Genomic DNA, 22,635 nt, shown 5'->3' with positions numbered 1-22,635 from the left:
GGGTATTTTTTAACCCTTTTTCCTTTACATTAAAAAATAATTTTTTTTCTTTTTACAAAAGGCATTGATCTGCCCAAGACTGGTTCTCCAGGCGCCCCCCTGGGCCCCCTGGAAAAGCCCCAGGCCCAAGGCCTCACTTCTGTCTCCCCTGATTCTCCCATAACACAGAGGCACATGGGGCCCCAGCCGCAGGCCAGGGAAGGCAAACTGGACCCATGGGCCCCAGTGCCCCCAAAAGCTGAGCAGCGACTGGGGGAAATGGGACCTGCGACCCGGGGGGTGGAAGTAAGCACCCCTTAAACGGGACTCCGGCTGTCCCCAACTCAGGCAAGGGGTTTCCGGCCTGGATGCGGCCCTAGGAGATCCACACTGGCCCGAGAGCCCCCAAGCTGCCCTGGATGGGGGGACATCTGCCTGGGTGTGGGGCCAGGGGAGCAGGGGTGCAAAGATCCAGACTCCAAAAGCCCCCCACAAGGGCCCTGCATGAAGCTCGGGCCTGGATCTCCCAGGCCGGAACCCTGAACAGACGCTCAAGACGACCTCAGCATTCAGCACCCCACGGCTTCCCCGCCAGCCCCCCTAGCTCACAGCCAAGCACCCCAGGGCTCAGCGCAGCCAGAATGGAGCCAGACCCCTTGCTCTACTCCAAGGTGGGGAGAGCATTCTTGCCCACATACACACACACACACACACACACACACACACACACACACACACACACACACTCCCATCCAGCCCCGGAGTCTCTCTCCAGAACTGGAAGAGGAAAGGAAGGATGGAGGCATGGAGGCATGGATGGGAGGGTGGATGGGTGGATGGAAGGATGGATGGATGGGTGGATGGAGGGATGATGGAGGGATGGAGGGATGGGTGGAGGGATGCATAGATGTGTGGGTGGATGGAGGGATGGAGGGATGGATGGGTGGATGGAGGGATGGAGGGAGGGACGGGAAGGCCCGGGAAGGGGGGCGCAGCTGCCCGGCAGGGGCAAAAGGATATGGCCATTCGGTGATCTTCTTGGCGTATTTCCTCACCACATTGTCCTCGCTGAACAGGAAGAGGGAGCGGTTGACGGTGAGGCAGTTCTGGCGCACGGGGATGGGGTTGTACAGGGCCATGGTCCGGGCCCGCTGCGCCATGGACTGCTTGTACACCCTCTGCGCCCCGGGCTGGCCGCCCTGCCGGCTGCCCCCGGCGGCTCCGCGGCCGCCCGCGGCGCCCACGACCACCCCGGCCGCGGCCCCCGGGCCCCCGCCGCCTCCCCCGTAGCGGGCCGGCATCTCGTCTCCGAAGCGAGCCATTCTGCGCGGGGAGGAGAGCGGCCGTGAGAGCCGGGCGGGCGGGCGGGCGGGCGGGCGCGCGGGGCGCTGCGGCGGCGGCGGCGGCCGGGGCTGCGGGGGGAGGCGGCGCCGCCACGGCGGCCGCCCGGACCCACATCCCCGCGCCCCGGACCCCCGGACCCCCATCCCCGCGGCTCGGACCCTCGGACCCCCATCCCCGCGGCCCCCGGACCCCCATCCCCGCGGCCCCCGGACCCCCATCCCCGCGCCCCGGACCCCCGGATCCCCATCCCCGCGGCCCCAGGACCACCGGACCCCGGGACCCCCATCCCCCCACCCCCGCGGCCCCAGAACCCCTAGACCCCCAGACCTCCCATCCCCAGACCCCCAGACCCCCATCCCCAGACCCCCAGACCCCCAGACCCCTCATCCCCGGACCCCCAGATCCCCCATCCCCGGACCCCCAGACCCCCCATCCCCGGACCCCCAGATGCCCCATCCCCGGACCCCCAGACCCCCCATCCCCGGACCCCCAGACCCCCAGATCCCCCGTCCTCAGACCCCAAGACCCCCCCATCCTCGGACCCCCAGACCCCCAGACCCCTCATCCCCGGACCCCCCATCCCCGCGGCCCCCGGACCCCCACGCCCGCGCCCGCCCGCCCGGCCCGCCCGGCCCGCCCGGCCCGCACCTGCCACTGCGGAGCCCGGGGCCCAGCCCATCGGGCGGCGGCTCCGCTGGCGAGGCGCTGCCGGGCTCCGGGCGCTCACAAGGCCGACGCCGCCCGGCCCCAACCCCGGCGCAGCATAGCAGTCGCCGCCGCCGCCGCCGCAGCTCGGGACATCTTCCTGGCTGACCCCGGGGAGGAGGGAGGGAGGGAGGCAGGGAGGAGGGAGGGGCGGGAGGAGGGCGCGCGGGGGCGGGGCGGGGCCGCGGGGGGAGGGGAGGAGGGAGGAGGGAGGAGGGAGGAGGGAGGGCAGGGGAGGGGGAGCCAGCCAGGCAGAAAATAACCCGCCGAGGAATCTAAGGCAATCCCCAGTCCACCCACTCCGGAGGAGGAGAAATGGAGGGCTCTGCTCGACCGGAGGGGGAGGGGGAGGGGACCCCGCGGCCCACGGCGCCCGCTCCTCCCCGGGCGCGCGAGGCCGGCCGGCCCGAGATGCTTCATCTCATGTTCATGAAATCACCAAAAGAGCTTTTCTACGAGGGAACAGCCAGCTTTGTGCCGGAAAAGAGGAGAAGAAGAAGAAGAAGAAGAAGAAGAAGAAGAAGAAGAAGAAGAAGAAGAAGAAGAAGAAGAAGAAGAAGAAGAAGAAGAAGAAGAAGAAGAAGAAGAAGAAGAAGAAGAATCGCGGCGCGCGCCCAGGTCTGGAGGAAGCCGGGTGCCGAGAACGTAAACCCGCCGCGGCCCTCGAACGGACGGTGACCCCGGGGCGGGGGGAGGGGGAGGGGGAGGGGGAGGGGAGGGGGGGCAGGCGCGCGGGGACAATGGCCGCGGCTCCCCCGGGCTCTCCGCGCGCTCCAGGCCCCGCGCGTCCCTGTCTCTCTGCTGAGGTTCTGGGGCGGTGAGGGCGCCCCGGGGGGGGGCGGGGGGAGACCCTGAAAATTCCCACGGGCGGGGGAGGGAGGGAGGGAGGGGGAGAGATCTGCGCCCCACTGTAGCTGCGGCCTGGACTGGGTTCCTCCCCTGCCCCCCAAATGCCTCCTCCTCCCCCTCCTGCCCTTCCTCTGCGGCCTCCTCTTCCCTCTCCTCCTCCTCCCCCTCCTCCTCTAAAATAAGATAGGGGTGGTGGGGTGCAAGCAAAGTGGGGGGTGGCGGGGTAAAAACGGGGTGCGGAGGTCTCCAGCCCCCCCCATCTGAAGCCCTAAAAACCACCCCAAGCTGCCTTGGAAGACTTGGAAGAGACAGAACCCCTGGTGGCTGCCATGGCAGGGGGAGGGGAGGAGATGGGGAGGGCAGGGGGAAAAGAGAGGGGCCTGGGTGAGGGGAGGGGAAGGGTCCTGGGGGGGAGGAAGCCTGGGGAGGGGAGGGGGCCTGGGGGGGGGAGGGCAGGGGGTCTGGGGAGGGGAGGAGAGGGAGCCTGGGGAGGGGAGGGGGCCTGGGTGGGGGAGGGCAGGGGGTCTGGGGAGGGAAGGGGAGGGAACCTGGGAGGGAGGGGAGGGGGCCTGGGTGGGGGAGGTCAGGGTGTCTGGGGAGGGGAGGGAACCTGGAAGGGAGGGGAGGGGGCCTGGGAGGGAGGGGAGGGGGCCTGGGCGGGGGAGGGCAGGGTGTCTGGGGAGGGGAGGGGGACCTCCCAGCCTGGAAGCCGCCGTCCCCCCCCCCCACAGGCACCCACTCCCCCGCACCCCTCCCTCGGTGTTTGGATTGCAAACCACCAGATGCTCCGGCATCTCAGAAGGGAGGAAGAGGGAAAGCTAAAATTAGAAGTGGGGGTTCGCGTCTAGCTAGGTGTAAATTGGCAGATCAGGAGGGAACTTGGTTGAGGAAGGAAGGAAGGAAGGAAGGAAGGAAGGAAGGAAGGAAGGAAGGAAGGAAGGAAGGAAGGAAGGAAGGGAAGAAGAGGAAGAAGAGGAGGAGGAAGGAAAAGAAGAAGAAGAAGAAGAAGAAGAAGAAGAAGAAGAAGAAGAAGAAGAAGAAGAAGAAGAAGAAGAAGACAGTTCTTGAAAGCCAGAAAAAGCTGGACCTCAGCCGTTCTCCCAGCCTGTCTCCCTAACTTCAGCTAGAAGACGGAGGTTCGAAGCCAGCTGGGGCAGGAAAACCTGTGAGACTCTCAACTCCAAGGAACCACGCGAAAGCTGGAAGTGAAGCTGTGGCTCCAGTGGTAGAGCGCCAGCCTTGAGAAAAAGGGGAAAAGAAAGAACTAATAATAAAAAGAAAAGCTTAGGGACAGTGCCCAGGTTCTCAGTCCAAGCCCCAGGACTGGCAAACAGAAAATAATAATAATAATAATAATAGCTGAAGAAAAAAAAGAGTTCTGGTTACTTTTGTGAAAATTACAGGAGCAAATGACTAATCAAACCTAGTTCACTAAATAGACCTTCTGTGTGTGTGTGTGTGTGTGTGTGTGTGTGTGTGTGCCTATCTGTCTGTCTGTCTGTGTATCTGTGTGTGTATACGCACTCGTACCACACTGGCACCAGGGCTTGAAAAATCTTAACATTCTTTCTGGACATCTTTTTCGTGCTTGCCTTAACTCCATTCCCAGCTTTTTTGGGGTGATTCGTTGAAGATTATAGTCTCACAGCCTTCCTTGCCCAGGCTGGCTGCAAACCTCCATCCTCAGACCTCAGCCTTCTCAGTGGCTGGGGTGACCCGTGACAGCCAGCAGCTCCTGGCTGGAGAGTTAGATTTGGGACACTGTTGGGTTATTTCCAGAACCACTTTGATTTTCCCTCATTTTTTTTTCCTACTGGGAAATTCCATAAACACACACACACAATCAAAGATAAATGACCAGGTTAGGAAATTGTTATGAAATAGACACACAGGAAACAGACCTTACTCAGCTTCTAGGAAACCCCACATGCAATGCACATAGCCGAGGCCTGCCTACCCCCTTCTCAATAGCCCTCTCCTGGCTCTGTGCTGTGAACTTCTGTCTACTTTTATTACTGTGTTACGCATTCATAAACAGTCCCAGTTTGTCTGTCTTCTCCTTTTTGTGGATAGAAATGGAATGCCCGTGTTCTACATTCTGCAACAATTACGGCCTTGCTGAGACTTATTTGCGCGCAGGCCGCCTGGAGTTCTTTCACTTTCAGGGCCGAGTAGTATTCCCTTGAGAGAACAGACCAGCTGTTTATCCCTTCGCCAGTGGATTAACATCTGGGTTCCTTCAAATAGCATATATGCATAGGTAACAGTTACCCCAGAGCTGACATTCGGGGGTCTACAGAGAATTCTTATCCTCTGGTTTATAAGGTCTCAGCCTGCCTCTTGCCGAGAAAAAAAATAAATGGAAGCTTCCTGAAACATAAACACAGACTCTAAGTGAGAAAGAGAAGATAGGTAAACATATTTTTCTTCTATTTCAGCTAATTGAAGCCTAGCTAATCCCCACCCCCACCCCATCCCCCCCCACACAAACGCTTGAGTAGATTTGAAACAAACAAACAAACAAAAAAATGAGATATCTTCTGTATAAATTTATCCACTCTGGGCCTTGAGGTGTAAAATATATTCATTTAACTTTAAGATATTTTAATGAGCCTTAAGAAAATCTTAGTGTTAAGATTTTCTAACTCATTAAGATATGGACGAAATAAGCCAGGCATGGTAGCTCATGCCTGTATTCCCATATCCTCAAGATACGCAGGATCTCGGAATGAGACTGTAGTAGCAGGACCGTCTCAAAAAAGAAAAAGGAAAAGGAGGAAAGAAATGGGAAAAAAACAAACAAACTAGGGACCAAATGATTGAACCAAGTCTGATTGGAACTGTGAAGAAATTGGGGTGCATAGAACTCAGGTGGGGGGGATCAGGTCGCAAAACAAATAGCGATGCCTTCTGCATCAAACTTTCTCTCTACACACCCCAAAGGAACAGACCAGCTACGAAAGGAAGGAAGGGAGGAGGGAGGGCTGGCCAGCTGGCCCAATCTCCCCTTTGCCTTTGCCAGGCCAGCTGAGACTCTCCATCCTCCTGCCTCTGCCTTCGGAGTACTGGTATTAGACGTGCGCTATGGTGCCTGTCCCGGTGAGAGATTTCTCTGCAGGCTCTCAAAGGACAGCCTCAGGTAGTTCCTTGACTGCAGCAATAAGACGAATTGCTAGCGTTGCCCAGATAGGAAGATTTAGAATCTCATTAGGTCTCCAGACAGAAGCAATTGAACAGCAGGCTACTGGCCTCTCGCTCACACATCTGCCAGCCAGGGGGTTAATTTATCCATCATCAGAAGCAGCATCACCACCCTGGCTTTTGAGATTATGATTCAATCGACGAGAGCTAGCGTCTTTGAAATAAATGCTCTGAATAAATAGCATTTATTTCCCTACTAAATCTCATTATTTTCAGTACTAAAAGAATTACCACCAGATCCAGTCCTGTTGAGTTGCCAGAATGGATTACTAAAGAAACATTTGGGCTCAGATACCTCTCTGGAAAGAGCTCCTAAACCCTACTGGGTTTAGGTCTGTGATCCCAGCTCTCGGGAGGCAGAGGCAAGAGGACTGGGGACTTGGAGATAGGCCTGGACAATGAATTATAAGAAGTCCTAATCTCAAATAAATAAATAATAATAATAATAATAAGCACGACTACCAGTCCAGGTGTAAGCGAAACAGCAGCACGGTGTCTTGCAGAGTAAAACAAATACACATATGAATAGATAAATACACAAGGCAACCCTGATTCTGGACACAGCTCTGAATTCAAATCTTAACGCCCTCATTCAGGAGCTGTGTGACTTTGGAGAAGATGGGATCTGTCTCTGAACCCCAGTGGCCTTCCGGGGGCCTGAGGACAGGCTAAGCGCTAAGGGAGTAGCCCTGACACCAGGCCTGCAAGGTGACAAGCCCTGGAGAGTTGGTAGTTTAGCCCCAGTGGGGGTGTGGCTCCGCCCAGGGGCGTGGCCAAGGCGGGGCGGGGCTCCATTGAGGGAAACGTCAACGTAGCAGGACATGGCCAAGGGCGTGGCTAGCTGCTGGGCGTGGTCTTGGTGGGCGTGGTTGTGGTTTGGGCGGGGTCCCACAGAAGCACTTGTCTTAGCATAGAAGGATGCTCTGTTCCATAGCACGCAAAGAAAATCCTTTCCGTTAACTGGTCCAGAAAAACTTGAAGGATGGACAGGAGTTTGCACACTTTTTACAGGCCATCCTCTCGTACTGCCTCATGGCCTCAGGCTCTTTATTCTTTGTCTCACTTTCTTTTCTCCTTTTTCTCCTCTGTCCCTCCCTCCTGAAGGAAGCTGGCTGCTATGCTGTGGGATTACTGTGGACAGTCCTTCATAACAAGAGAACCCAGCTGGAATTGAACTCCTCTAGCGGTCCCTTGACCTGCAGACACTGTGAGCTAATAAATGGCTGGCTCACCCTTGCTTGCTAGCTCCAGCCTGCAGTCCAAGCTACTTGGTAACAGAGATCTGGGAATGCACATAAGAGTGTGTATCTGTCACCCCTAGGATATAAGGAAGTTGTATGAGGACCACGGTCCAGGCCAGCTCAGGGCATAAAGTGAGATATTATCTCACAACCAACACAGAAGAGGGCTGCTGGAATACCTTGTCTGGCAAGCGTAAGGTCTTGAGTTCAATCCCCAGTATTGCCAGCCAGATAGCTAGATAGATCCTCAAAATGACTTAAACTTGTTTTTGGTGATTTGCTATGAAATAGTAGATAAGTAATAAGTAATGAATGGATTAAGAATTCAATTTTTTTCCTCCCCCCCCCCACATCCTGATGCTTGAATTCAGTCTGGGCACTGTCCCTGAGTGTACTTTATTGGAGATGTTTCATAGACTTTATTGCTGGAGATGGCTTTGAATTGCCATCCTCAGGCCTAGGAATCCTAAATAGCTGGGATTACAGGTGTGAGCTAGGATCCAACTTTTTAGCCTTCTCTTCCTGGGTTAGCTTGAACATCACTATGACAAAATTACCTGAGATAATCAACTTATAAAAAGCAATCTAAGGGGTCCGAAGTTAGGCCTAGTGGTAGAGCATTTGCCTAGCATGCAGGAAGACCCTAAGAGTCCTTGGTTCCACGTACATACAAAAACAGCTGGAAATGGTGCTGTGGCTCAAGTGGTGGAGCTCTAGCCTTGAGGAAAGTCCAGGGACAGTGCTGAGGGCCTGAGTTCAAGCCCCACAACTGGCAAAAAAAAAAAAGTAATCTAGGCCAGGCTCGGTGGCTCACGCCTGTCATCCTAGCTACTCAGGAGGCTGAGATCCGAGGATCGCAGTTCAAAGCCAGCCCGGGCACCAAAGACCTTGAGACTCTCATCTCCAATTAACCACTAGAAAAGGGCAAGAGGGGCTGTGGCTCCAGGGGTCGGGCTGTAGCCTTGAGCTGAAGAGCTCAGGGACATCTGAAGGATGTTTCTGGAAGGTTCTATCAGGCCGTAAATGCTCTTTTTAGAGCAAGCTTTCCTTCTGCATAGCCACACTGCAGATGGCGAGGGCTCCCGTTGACTGGCTTCCAGAGAGGAAAATACCACGGGGCAGAGGCCCCCGACGTGTGAGGACGCAGGGCGTGCTGGGGAAGTGAGGAAAGAGCACGGGGAACTTGAAGCCCACGGAGATTTCGAGGTTGTTATCGCAGCATCATCTACAGCGTTTGGTTCACAGTTTGCACGGTTTCCGGCTGGCAGCTGCTGGGGTGTGGATATACTTTTCAAAGTTCAAGAGCTGGGGGAGCCAGGCACCGGCGCGTGGTAATGGTGGCTGTACCTTTAAGAGGTGGGGCCTAGCGGGAGGCAGAGAGGCCGTGGGGGCGTGGCTTGAAGGTCAGTGGTGGACTCTACCACCAACTCCACCCTGACCCCGCCCCCGCCAAGGAGCCACGCCCCCACCAAGGAGCCACGCCCCCGTGACTATAAGCCACACCCTCCGTCAGGGAGCCCTGCGTCCACCACGCCCAGATTGAGGAGCCATCGGGCCACGCCCCCTTGGCTAGACCACGCCCCGCACCAAGGAGCCACGCCCAACCTCCGCTGGCCTTTGCTGGGCTTGCAGCCCTGTGCTTTGGGTACCTGCTGTGGGCTGGAAACTGTATTCTGGGAGCCCGGAAATACAGACCGGGATGAGGCGACTTCATAGAGGGTTACATTCAGAAAAATGAGCCCTGAATGTTGAATATGGCCGGCCATGGACGGAGGGACGAGTGAGGTCTGGAGATGCTGATGATGGGAACGTACTAGTTAATATTCAAACCTGAAGGAAATGAGGAAGGGGGCCCTCAAAAAAACCTACGTGAAGAGTGTTTTAGGCTGACGAAGATGGGATGTGTAAAGGCCCTGGGGCAGAAACGTGCCTCACAAGTCATAGGGATGGAAGCGAGAGGCCGGGGGAGACTTCAACATGGATCAGACATGAGATAAGAGTCAGGAGGGATCCTGAGTGTCACCTGGCTCAGGTATTCCTGATGTCCACTTATTCATTCAGCTAGGAGGGCAGAGGTTGTTGGCAAACAGGGGGTGCGAGAAAGGAGGTGGAAAGATGGGAGAGAAGCAGGGAGCGGGTGTGGGCCCCAGGTTGGGTATTTCTGGAAGTATTGCTAAGGCAGAGCAGACAGCCATCGGGGGCGAGGGAAGGAGGGGAGACAGAGGCAGCCCTGTGGTTTTGATGTGCAGCTACCGACAGAGCCACCGTTAGCTGGAAGGAGGACAGCCAGGCGACAGGGCCGCGGGAGGGACAGTTCCCTCCACCCGGGGCCCCCCTTGAATTATGCAGTCACCCCACAGCAGTATTCATAAAGAACGAAAATACAAACATCTATTAATAATTATTTGCAAATGGTGCATATTAGCTCGTTTAGATAAATCCTGCTCTCTGGGAATTTTGCCAAACCAAAAAGAAAAAAAAAAAAAATCCCGAATGAACTTTCTATGCCTCTCCGAGCCAATAAACGCCAGCAGGGACCACAGTGGGCAATAGCAAAGTCGACTTAAACCAGCACTCAGTGCTGCAGCCACCGAGGAAGACCATAAGCACCTGAAGGAGGTCAGGCTGTGGTGAGAAAAGACCCAGCTGGGGTAAGACTCAGTGCTGGGGGGCGTGGCTAGGGTGGGCGGGGCTTTGTGAGCTGGGCGTGGCTACGCGGTAAGGCGTGGCTACGCCACGGACGTTTGCTCCTGTGGGTGGGCGTGGCTACGAGATAGACTTGATCCCGATGTGGGCGTGGTTTCAACAGGACAGGGTCCTGATTCAGGAGATGGGGCGTGGCCCAGCAGCAGGGGCCAGAGCCCTAGGGGCGTGGCTCTGGTGGGCGGGGCGAATGTGTGTGGGCGTGGTTGGGAGGGACGTGGCTTCGAGCTGGCCTGGTGGTGGGCGTGGCCTCGGTGTGGGCGTGGCTCTGGCTGCCCAGGGCCCCCAGAGCTTCCTTTCCGCAGTGTTGCAGAAAGGGTTGGATCAAGGGCACCAACCACACCTTCCCACCCAGGTTGCTCCCGAGTTCGAGGATCCAGCACAGGCCTGAGGCAGGGAAGATGGGGGTGTAAGTCAGCTTCCCAAGATCCTGACAGACATCGTGGTGGCTCCCATGGCCATTAACTAAGAAAGTGACAATTTCCAGGGTCAAAGTTCAAGGCCAGCCTGGGCCCCAAACTCAGCAAAAACCCTATCTTAACAGAAAAGATACGGGGCGTGGTGGTGAGCCACTGCCACCCCGGCCCTGCGGGAGGCCGAAACCAGGGGCACAGGGACAGGAATCCCCAAGGTGGTGTGGAGGTGAAGTCTGGGACGGGGACTTGGAAGAGAGGCACACAACAGAGCAGACGTGAGGAACATGGAGGACAGGACGCGCACCTCTGGATGAGATTCCTTAGTCCTTCCGAGTGCTCCACCCGACACCGCAACCCCCAAAACTGGACCTAGTAGGTCTTCCATAGTTACTAGTGACATGAGTGTGTCAAGAATAGCTCAATTCTAATGTTCACGAGGACAATATGCTCTTGCTTTATGTATCTGTCCCAACACATGGAGGAGAGAGACTGAGACACAGAGAACCAAGGCAGAAAATGAGAGGAGGGAAGGAAATGGGGACAAAACCATGAGAAGAGGTAGCAATGTGTGTAAAGTACTGCGCCTTCTATCTGGTGAATATCATGTAACCCTTCTATTAATTACAATAAAGATATAGTTAAAGAAAAAGAGAGGGAGACAGAGAGAAGAAGGAGGGAGAGATGAAGGAATCGAGTCAGGCAGAGATTCTGAAGACTCTTTTGCACAGATAAATAGCAGTATCAGGTAGCCTAGTAATTAGTGCACCACGGTTGGGTCTCTCTCTCTCTCTGTCTCTGTCTCTTTCTCTCTCTGTCTCTCTCTCTCCCTCACTCCCTCTCTCCTCTCTCTCTCCTTCCTTCCCCCTTTCCCTTTCCACAAACACTGCGCATTCTTTTCCCCAGGGCGTGAATCTTGGTTGATTTTTTTTTCTTTCAAACATCTCCCTAAATCCTTGGTCCTTTCCCAGTACAATTGATTGTTTTTTCCCTTTGGCAATGCCAGAGAGAAGAGAGAGGGACAGAGAGAGAGAGAGACAGACAGACAGAGAGACAAGCTGTTGACATGTTTGAAGATAGTTTATTTCCTCACCAGCGTTTAAACTTCCCCCCTTTGGGTAATGGCTTGACTGTGTCTCCCAAATGTTTATATGATGGAAACCACATCCCTAAAGTTATATATTTTAATGGCATTTGGAGGTGATGAGGAATTCATTCAGGTGAGTGGATGGGTGGATAGATGGATGAGTGGATGGATAACTGGACAGATTGATGGGTACATGGGTAGGTGGGTAGATAGTTGAAGAGATGGGTGGATGGGTACATGAATGGGTGAGCAGATGGATGGGTGGGTGGGTGGATTGATGGATGGATGGATGGGTAGATGGATGGTGGATTGATAGATGGGTCAGTGGGTAGATGGATGGATGTGTGGGAGGGTGTGTGGATGGACAGATAGATGAGTAGATGGATGAATGAATGGGTAGCTGGACGGATGATGGATTGATGGATGGATGGGTTGGTGGATGGTTGGGTGGATGGAGGAATGGATGGATAGATAGATGGATGGGTGGGTGGATGGGTAGATGGATGGATGGATGGATGGATGGATGGATGAGTTGGTGGATGGTTGGGTGGGTGAATGGATAGATAGATGGATGGATAGGTAGATGGGTAGATGGATGGATGGATGGATGAGTTGGTGGATGGTTGGGTGGGTAGATGGATAGATAGATGGATGGATAGGTAGATGGGTAGATGGATGGATGGATGGATGGATGGATGGATGGATGGATGGATGAGTTGGTGGATGGTTGGGTGGGTGAATGGATAGATAGATGGATGGATAGGTAGATGGGTAGATGGATGGATGGATGGATGAGTTGGTGGATGGTTGGGTGGGTGGATGGATAGATAGATGGATGGATAGGTAGATGGGTAGATGGATGGATGGATGGATGGATGGATGGATGGATGGAAGAGTTGGTGGATGGTTGGGTGGGTGGATGGATAGATAGATGGATGGATAGGTAGATGGGTAGATGGATGATAGATGATAGATGATGATGGATGGATGGATGGATGGATGGATGGATGGATGAGTTGGTGGATGGTTGGGTGGGTGAATGGATGGATAGATGGATGGATAGGTAGATGGGTAGATGGATGATAGATGATGGATGGATGGATGGATGGATGGATGGATGAGTTGGTGGATGGTTGGGTGGGTGAATGGATAGATGGATGGATAGGTAGATGGGTAGATGGATGGATGGATGGATGGATGGATGGATGGATGGATGAATGGATGGATGAGTTGGTGGATGGTTGGGTGGGTGGATGGATAGATAGATGGATGGATAGGTAGATGGGTAGATGGATGATAGATGATGGATGGATGGATGGATGGATGAATGGATGGATGAGTTGGTGGATGGTTGGGTGGGTGGATGGATAGATAGATGGATGGATAGGTAGATGGGTAGATGGATGAATAGATGGGTGGGTGGATGAATTTCTCCCGCCAGTGCTCAATGTGACTCCATGAGTGGGGAGGAGCTCAGAGATGGCTGTGACTGTGACGGTGCGAAAATGGGTCATTTCCAGATGTGCAGTGTCACTCCTCGCTGTTTTCTGGTCTCTGAGTTCTCTTGGGGTGGACAGAGGGTGTGCTGGGTGAGGGGAGGAGAGGTAGGGGGAGGTGAGAGAGAATAGAAAGCCCTGATACACACACAGCCCCCAGGGCAATGCCGCCACACTTCGCATTCCAGCCAGACAGGTAACGATGCGGCTTCTATGCCCAACATCAAGCCAAGCCTAAATGAGAATGTGGAGACCGGCAGATAAGGCCAGCTGTAAAAATAGCCCAACAGTCAATTACCAGTGTCCTGTCTCCTGCTTCACTAAACGCGTCCCCAAGTGCCACCGCAAATACAAATGGTCCTCACTCAGATGACAAGGGGCCTGGTTCCACTCAACAGAAAAGAAAAGCAATTAAAAGCTGTGCTAGGGTTGACAGGGTTGTTTTTTTTTCCCCTCCTATCACATGAGAAAAAGCCCAGAAGGTTCCATCAAAGGCCTTGCTGGCCCAGCTGCTGGGGTAGGCATTGTACAGTCCCCAGGACAAGTCATGTGACCATCGAAATGACAGGCTGGACACCAGGACTCGTGTCTGTAATCCTAGCTACTCAAGAGGCTGAGACCTGAGGATCACAATCGCCGGCCAGCTGGTCAAAAACAAAAAAGGACACTATTTCCAATTAACCAGAAAAAAAAAAAGCTGTACGCTCTGTTTAAATCCCTATTAAAAAGGTTTTTTTCCTTTGAGCCAACCATCCAACATAATATTACTTACTATCATGCTAACATCTCACTAAAACACGCAGCCATCCCTGCATTTAGGCGCCTGAAGGTGGAGGATTGTGAGTTCAAGACCAGCCAAGCCTATGTAGTAAAACCTGCACAAACCAAAGTACAATAAAAACATTTTCCCAAAATAAAACAAACAGAAAAGGAACCTGTAGGACAATCTCACTAGGTGCCCTTTGGAAACAAGAGATGTCCAGAAAGGGCCACAAATGCAGGCTTCATGGCAGGACTCTACTTCACATTCAAACTGGACAGGAAACCATGTGGATACAGACATTCCTGAAATGAACTTACTTCGGCCCTTGGATACAACCATTCCTAAACCACTTCAAATTCCCAACCTCCAACATCCATCTGCATTCTAAGCTTCCCAGGTAGTGGGTGGGGACCCAGGCCCAGCGCTGGCAAATTAACCCAGCTCCTTCCTCCCTGGAAAGAAGGGAGAGTGAGAAAGTTTGCTAGGGCAAGGCTCAACTGGGAGAGACCGTGCCAAGCAAGTATGGGGTCCTGGGTTCAAATCCCAGTGTGGAGGAGAAGGAGAAGGATAAGAAGGAGGAAGAGGAGGAGGAGGAGGAGGAGGAGGAGGAGAGGGAGGCAGAAGGAAGAAGAAAAAGAGGGAAAGGGGACAGTAGGAAGAGAGTGCAGCTCACTGCAAGCCAGGCACCTGGCTGGCATTTGACATGGTTAATTTATTGTACAGATGAAGAGAAATAAAAATAAGCAGAGGGTAAGGTAGCTGATTTATAATTCATGGAGTAGTAGCTGCTGGGAATTGAACAATCTCAGCTGATGCCGTAAAAATTGGTCCTTGGGCTAAAGATGAAGCCTGGTGGTGTGGGCGTGGCCTGCCTCTGGGGCGTGGCTTATCCCGGGGCGTGGCTCTAATGTGGGGCGGGCTTTGGTGGTAGGGGCGTGGCTTATGATTGGACATAGCTAGTGCTGGGTGTGGCTATGCTGGAGGCGTGGCCATGCGGTGGGCGTGGTTAAAGGCCAGCATAAAGCTCAGCAGTAAGATGTGGCTATGGGGGGCATGGCTCCTTGGTGGTTGTGGCTCGGTAGTGGGGGTGTGGCTCCGGGGTGAGCCCCTGCCAGTCATGTGCCAGGCTTCTGGTTCTTCCCCCGGCACCGCACACACAGAAGATTATCTATGCTCAACATATGTGTGTGTGTGAGTGTGTCTTTTTTTCCCCCTGAACATACAGATTGCAAAGGACAAGCTCGACTTCATCTTCCAGCTTCTCTGCCATAACTGCCAGCCTGCACAAAACTGAAGAGATCCCGGCCTCAGATTTTTTTTTTTTAATCTGAAAGCTTTGGAAAAGCCTTCCAGTAGGGGGAGGAAGAAGAGAGCTCAAAACTGGCGAGAAAAGATGCTGGGGTGGAGGGGGGGGAACCACACAAAACTGCTTCCCAAGCAGAAAGTGAGAGGAGCCAGTTTTCTTGGTTCTGGAGTCACTGCCTGAGCAGCTTCTGAGATTCCTATCTCCATTGCATCCTCTAGAGAAAAGGCAAGCAACTCCCGAAGCAAGAAGCTCAAACTTCACAAACAACCCCACATGAAAAATAGAGCTCACTTTAAAGAGGAAAAAAAAAAAAAGGCCCTCTAAATAGGCTAAGCTGGGCATGGTGGGGCTTGCCTGGAATCCCAGCACCCGTGCACGTGCAGATGGAGGCTGGAAAAAGCTTGCAATCCGGGCCCCCTGAGCTGCACAGTGAATCCCTGGCTGCAGACGTGAGAAATAAGTGTCATCCACGAGAATAACAAAAATAGGGAGGGTTTGCTTTCTTTTTTTTTGCTTTTTCCTCCCCACCCCCTCAATACTTTAGAATTCACCAACAGGAAGAGTTCATGACAGGAGACAGCTTGGCAGGAAGGAGCTTTTTGGGGTCACTCAGGGGAAGAGACGGACGTGAATTCTCGCAGCTGACAAGTCAAGGTTGTCAAGGGCTTGTCCTGGATCCGTCACCTCCGCTCCTGTCTGCCCACAGCCTGGGCTCCGGGATGGACTACATTTCCCAGAAGCGCCGCCGTGCCCCGTGGTCACGTGACCTGGGGAAGGTAGCCCCTTGGGCTAAACCATTTCTCTTGTTTATATTTGGTTGTAAACCTTAGTGAACCAGCAGGTGATCGTTTCCACAAGATGATAGGAACGTCTGGATATGATTTAAATGTGTTACACACACACACACACACACACACACACACACAATTCCTTGTGCTTGCTTCTCAGCTTGCCGGAGCCTTTAAGAGGCGGGGCTTTGTGGGAGGTGCTTAGACCACGGGGCGGGGCTTCCATGCATAAATTAGTGCCTCCCATAAATTAGTGCTGATAGGATGCTGGAGAGGGGATTATAAACCAAATCCTCAACTGTGGGTCTCTGGTTCTTGGGGTTTCTTTTTTTAATTAGATTTGGGTCCTCATGACAGGCTATTGAGCACAGAAGGCAAACGATCTTTGGAAGTTTCTGCTTGTTTCTTTGCTCTGTTTTTTGTTGTTGTTGTTGTTTTTTGAGGCGGTGTCAATGGATAGCTCAAGCTGACCTTGAACTCAGAATTCTGTAGCCTCCACCTCCTGAGTGCCAGGATTATAGATGTGTGTGTGTGTGTGTGTGCCACCACACCTGGCTCAAACATGGAGTGCTAACACACTCCAACTCACCCACCAGTCTCCTTTCCTCTCCTAAAGTAAACCAATCTCACCAGCCGGCCTCAGGACCTTTGCACTTGTGCTCCCTCAGAAGGATTACCACCTGCCAGGCAAACACCCTATGTCTGAGCTTCACCCCAGCTCCCAGGCCTGCATCCTTATTTCCCAATGGGTCTGAGAGGCTCTCCCTGCCCCTTCTCCTTCCAGTCCCTTCCATAATCACTCCTACAAACATCTCTCTTGGTATCCCTGATCTAAGAGTATAGGTCCACACTTGGATTTAATTATCATCTGTTCCCCACCTCTCCCAGGAGGATAAAGGCTACGTTTCCATGATCTACCACCAAACCAGGAGAAAATGTGGTAGATTCCCAGTGGAAATGGCAGCACTGCCTGCTCCATGCCCCCCACCCCCGAAAACATGTCCATCGTGGGGCTTGAACTCAGGGCCTGGGTACTGCCTCTGAACTCTTTGGCTCAAGGCTAGCGCTTGTGGTTTTTGAGTGGTTAACTGGGGGGATAAGAGTCTTCTGTGCTTGGGCTGGCTTTGAATCATGATCCTCAGAGCTCAGCCTCCCGAGTAGCTTGGAGTCAGGCCTGAGCCACCTGCAGCCGACATGTGCTTTCTTTGTGATTCAGAAAGCTTGCAAATGTGAATTTGAAAAAAAAAGTTTTAAAAAAAGTCACATCTTTATTTTTCACTCCCTGTAGCTGCAGCAACACGGGAAGGTTAAAAACCCACAGTGGTATTCACAGCATTCGTACTACCTGTGGCTTTAGCGCCAACAGACACCACATTTATATGGCACAGTATGAGGATTGCAGATGCTGTGAAATTCCCTCTACCCTCATTACTACCTTGAAGTTGTTAGTTCCGTCACTAGGGTGTGTGTGTGTGTGTGTGTGTGTGTGTGTGTGTGTGTGTGTGTGGTTATTAAAGAAGTACATTTAGCCAGGCATGGTAATACACACCTGTAATCCCAGTACTTGGAGAGACCAAGGTAAAAGGATCGAGAGTCAAGAGTTCTAAGCCAGACTGGTCTACATTGCCAGACCATATGTCAGAAGATAAAAATAAATGAATAAGGGCTGGGAGTTTGGCCTAGTGGTAGAGTGCTTGCCTAGCATGCAGGAAGACCTGGGTTCGATTCCTCGGTACCACATACATAGAACAAAAGCCGGAAGTGGTGCTGAGGCTCAAGTGGTAGAGCTCTACCCTTGAGAAAGCCCAAAGACAGTGCTCAGGCCCTGAGCCCAAGCCCAGGACTGGAAAAAAATAAAAAAAGAATAAGAAAGCCAGGATGGTGGCTCACACCTGTAATCCTAGCTGTTTCAGAGGCGGAGATCTGAGGACCAAAGTTCAAAGTCAGCCTGGACAGGAAACATATTGTGAGATGCTTCTCTCCAATTAACTACCCCCAAAGCCACAAGCAGAACTCAAGGGATAAAGCACCACCAGCCTTGAGCACAAAGCAAAAACAAAAACCCCTCAGGGACAGTGGCCAGGTCCTGGTTCAAGTCCCATCCCTGGCATATACACACCCACCCACAAATGTACAATCAAATCAACAACTACTGTTTATATTTACTACTAGGGATTGAGAGCAGATGTTTCCAATTGCTTTTTTAAAATCCATTTACATATTAGGGTATAAATATATTAGGAGTGAGTCAGGAGATGATACACAGAGGGATGAATTTCTTGCCTTTTCTCCAAATATCGGAAGATTTAATCAAACAGTGTCTGCATTTGGAATTGGCAGCCGCCAGCTTCCGTAGAGCCGTGGCCGTGGCGTTCTCCATCTCCTCCTCCTGGTCCCCAGCCTATGGGATCATCCTGCCCACAGCCAAGGCTGCTTTGACCCCACTCAGTTGGCTGACTGACCTGCCCATCATCGCTTGACCCGCCCTCACAGGCGCCCTAGGGTTAGCAATCAAGTGTCACCATGGCAACCTGGACGCTGCCTCCATCCTCTGCTCCTGGCTTGCCACCCCTTCCTCCCACACCTAGACGCTTGGGCTCAACTACCTCGGAGATTCCCCCAAGAGGGGAAGGATGGAGGGAGGGTTAGGGATGACCAGATCCGCAGGATGGGGGGGGGGGGGGGTCCATGACTTCAAACTTGTTAGGCAAGCGCTCTACCATGTGAGCTCCACCTCCAGTGCACTGAGGCACTGGTGATGTTTGAGATATGATCTCCCTCTGTGTCCAAGCCAGGCTGGATTGTGATCCTCCTATTTGCACTTCTTGGCCATCGATAGCTGAAATGACAGACATGCCCCGCCACACTAGGCTGATATGGGTTCTCAGGAACTGTCTCCCTGCTGGCCTTGAACTTCTGTCCTCACCATTTCAGTCTCCCATGTGGCTTGGATTGCAGGCAGGAATCACCATTACCTAGCCCAGACTTTGATTCTTCTCATTCCCCCAATGACACAGTGCAACTCTGGCCGTGGTAATCGCATCTCTGAGATGCTGTAGAAATATGTGTCCATTTCTGGGTCAGAGTAGTCACTGGAGTGGAGGGAGGTCTTGATCTATGATGGACCCCAGAACTGCAGCATAACCCGGCAAGAGGAGACCATGTCGGGTTATTTACTAACTGGTGTGGAAAATATTTTAATATTTGAGCAACCAACTGTACCAACGTGTGCCTGCTCAGCGTGTGCTCTGAATACAGACAGGACATCCCTGACGCCAAATGAAAAAGAATCCAAATAGCAAATCACGCAAGCATAATTCTGGGTCTGCCTACGAATGGATTCTACACTATGGTGTGGCTAGGGTTTGGGTTGGATTTAATTTTCATCATCTGTCTCTAAAGAGATATTTCAAGCTGGGCGCGGTGGCTCACGCCTGTAATCCCAGCTACTCAGGAGGCTGAAATCTGAGGATCATGGTTCAAAGCCAGCCTGGGCACTAAAGACCATGAGACTCTTATCTCCAACCATTAGAAACCGGAGGTGGGGCTTGGCTCAAGAGTAGGGCGGTAGCCTTGAGCTGAAGAGCTCCAGACAGCGCCCACACCCTACTGCTGAGCCACGCCCCTATGCCTTAGCCACACCCACCCAGCTACGTGGCCACGCCCATGCTAAGCCACGCCCCTAGCACTTAACCACAGGGCACAGCTGAGCCACACCCATTGCTAAGCCGCGCCTGCTGTTTGGCCACACCCACAGCAGTAGGCGTGCCTTGCTATGGAGGCACGCCCACTATCACGCCACGCCCCTATGCCTTAGCCACGCCCCGCTGTTGGGCCCTACCCTCACAGCTAAGCCACGCCCACCATTGCGCCACGCCCCTGCTGCCCAGCCACGCCCACACTCCCCGAGCAATGCCCTGTACCCCAGCCCCAGTGTCTCCCACCCTTTCCTGGCTCCAGCCTCTGTGCTGGGGTTCGAACCCAGGGCCGTAGCACATACTGGGCAGAAGGTTGGCGACAGAGCATCACCAGCTGGTCTTTTCCTAGCCCTCTGTGCATTAAAAATAACACAAAAATATAATAAAATTAATAACGGAATGACCTTACGCAGGGCGATGGGAAATTGCCAGGCCCAGCGCGGTGTGTGCGCTCCCGGCCGGCCTGGGCCACGGCGCCACCTGCTGTCCAGTCCTGGCACTGCGGCCCAGGCCCGGGACCAGGACTCTGAAGTGGCCTCAGAGAACTTTCCAGCATCAAACCGAGCACCAGTGGCCCAGGCCTGTAACCCCAGCTACTCAGGCGGCTGAGATCTGAGGACACTGGTTCGAAGCCAGCCCAGGCAGGAAAATCTATGACACTCCAATGAACCAGCAAAAAACCGGCAGTGGAGCTGTGGCTCAGGGGCGAGGGCACCAACCAGCCTTGAGTGAGAAGAAAGCTCAGGGGCAGTGCTCAGACCCGAAGTGGAGGGGCCCAGGCAAGAGGATCAAAACTTCAAGGCCAGTCAGAGCTGCAATGGATCCAGAAGAAGTAGAAGGAAAAAAGGGGAGAGAGGGGGAAGGAGGAGGATGAAGAGTAAAGGGGAGCTGACAGGCTCAATGTGTCTCCCCCTCACCTAATCCACTATGGGGGGGAGACTGGGCATGGTAGCACACGCCTGTAATCCCAGCCCTGAGGAAGCGGAGACTGGAAACTTGTGAGTAGATTACATAGCAAGGCAGAACCTCAAAAAAAATAAAACAAAAACTGAATGTCTTCAGTGAGATACTAGGAACAAAATGTCTAGGTGCTTTAGAGATGTAGGCCAAAGTCTGTAGAATGACATGAATTCTGGGATTTGCCAGGATCTCAGAGAATAAGAAAGTAGATACGGGTTTATGATGGGAAGCTGAGAAAATCCTAACCACAATTAAATGTGGGGGATAGGTGTGCAGTTTGCTTTGAATATATTTGAACATTTCCAGAATAAAAGCCTCTCAAAGATTCTCCTTGTTCAAACAGTCAAAGCACACTCCTAAAACGGGAAGACAGAATGCTTTGTGCCAATAAAAAGGAAAAGCCCAAAGGTGGATGCTATTAGCTCACACCTGTCATCCGAGCTACTCAGGAGGCTGAGATCTGAGGATCACAGTTCAAAGCCAGCCCAGGAAGGAAAGGTCCATGAGATGCTTATCTCCCCAAAAAAACTACTCAGAAAAAGCTGGAAGTGCTTCTGTGGCTCAAGATGATAGAGCATGCAGACTTCCAGCCCAGGACCCGCAAAAAAAGAAAAGAGAAAGAAAGAAATACAAATGGGAGCCCATCTCAGACTATTACCTCACTGACACAGTTTTATTTCTTGTGCTAATGTTGGAACTTGAACTCGGCATCTCCCTCTCTTGCTTTGTTTTTCCTGCTCTAGGCTGGTGCTCTACCACTTGAGCCACAGTGCCACTTCTGGCTTTTTTGCTGGTTCACTGGAGATGAGAATCTCACCATCTTTCCTCTTTAGGCTGGCTTTGAACTTCGATCCTCAGATCTCAGCCTTCTGAGGATTACAGGTATGAGCTGCTGGTGCCTGGCTCTATATAACTTATAAATAAATACATGCGCTCATGTTGTGCCTATTTTTCCAATAGAGTTTGGAGACCAGAGCTGTGATCCTAGAAAGGAAGAGAAGTGGAAACTGAGGCACAGGTTGGTTATTCAGGAATTAATGGTAAGAATAAGACCTTGGCCTGAAGGTGTAGCTCAGTGGTGACAGGGCTTGGCTAGCATGTGCAAAGGCCCTGGGTTCCATCCACCCCTAGCACCATCAAAGCGGGGGGAAGACAGTTTAGGTAATGCATCCTGATTCTAAAAGCCTACAGTTTCTCTTCTTGTCTGTAATCTATTTGTTTTCTTGTTGCCTGAGTTATTTAGAAGCCAAAATGTGGCAGAAACTCTTTGATCCCTCAAAAAAGTGGATTTGGGAGTCTGAGAGCCCAGGGTTCAAATCCCAGGCCTGCTACTTTTTAACAGCTAGGCCTGGCAGAGCTGAGCTGAGCCCACACAAGGCCTTGAACTTCACTGCCCAGTGCCTGGCACATGGCTGCTGGCTAGACATGCGCTGTCACCAACAATATAAATTACAATGTCACCTTCCTTGGACAACAGTGCTTTGTGATTCTTTAATTCACTTTTCCCTAAAATAAAACAACAACAACAACAAATCTCTTTTCAGCAATTCTGTGCTAATGACTCATGGTAAACCCTGGCACTGTTTTTGACTGAAAAACAGATGAGATCTCATTTCAAGGCAAAAGGAAAAGGGAGTGAGGAGAGACTGAAGAGGGAGAGAGGAGAGAGAGAAGGAGAGACAGGAAGGAGCGACAGCGATGGCTGAAGAGATCCATGTGAAAGCTACTTGAACATGCATCCCTGTTCCTTATGAAGATAGGTGAGTGTGTGGGTAGATGGGTGGTGGATGGATAGATGGACGGCGGGGTCAATAGATGATGGATGGATAAATAATTGATAAATGATGGATGGGTGCATGGCTAGATGGACGGGTGGACAGGTGGATGGGGGATAAATGAATGATTGGGTGGATGGATGGATGGATGAATGATGGATGGATGGATGGTGAAGGCATGAAGAAAAGTTCAGAGGGACACTGGAAAATACTGAAGTCCTCCTGTGGCGTCTCATGTAATGCTGGCACACGCCACCAGGTGTCAGCCGAAGCCCAGGAATCCCCTTGCCAGCTGTCAGCGCTCACCCAGGGCCAACCTGAAAACTG

At 52.7% G+C, this 22,635-nt stretch overlaps 1 protein-coding gene across 1 annotated transcript in view; it reads right to left on the bottom strand.

The window, feature by feature from the left end:
* The window catches only part of Cacna1a (calcium voltage-gated channel subunit alpha1 A), a 123,890-nt gene extending 121,754 nt beyond the window's left edge, over window positions 1–2,136 (bottom strand). Inside the window, exons 1-2 of the mRNA XM_090336121.1 lie at window positions 1,972–2,136; window positions 1,001–1,302 (exon numbers count right to left, since the gene is read on the bottom strand). Coding sequence (XP_090192247.1) covers window positions 1,001–1,301 — 301 coding nt within the window. The 5' untranslated portion in view covers window position 1,302; window positions 1,972–2,136. The remainder of the gene's footprint in view (window positions 1–1,000; window positions 1,303–1,971) is intronic.
* Between the last annotated feature and the right edge of the window lie 20,499 nt (window positions 2,137–22,635).

This window comes from Megascapheus bottae, chromosome 1, assembly GCF_031878675.1.
Source record: "Megascapheus bottae isolate mThoBot1 chromosome 1, mThoBot2.hap1, whole genome shotgun sequence".
Taxonomy (NCBI): Eukaryota; Metazoa; Chordata; class Mammalia; order Rodentia; family Geomyidae; genus Megascapheus; species Megascapheus bottae.
The sequence above is the reverse complement of the archived record's forward strand: the minus strand, read 5'-3'. Positions and strand labels throughout refer to the sequence as shown.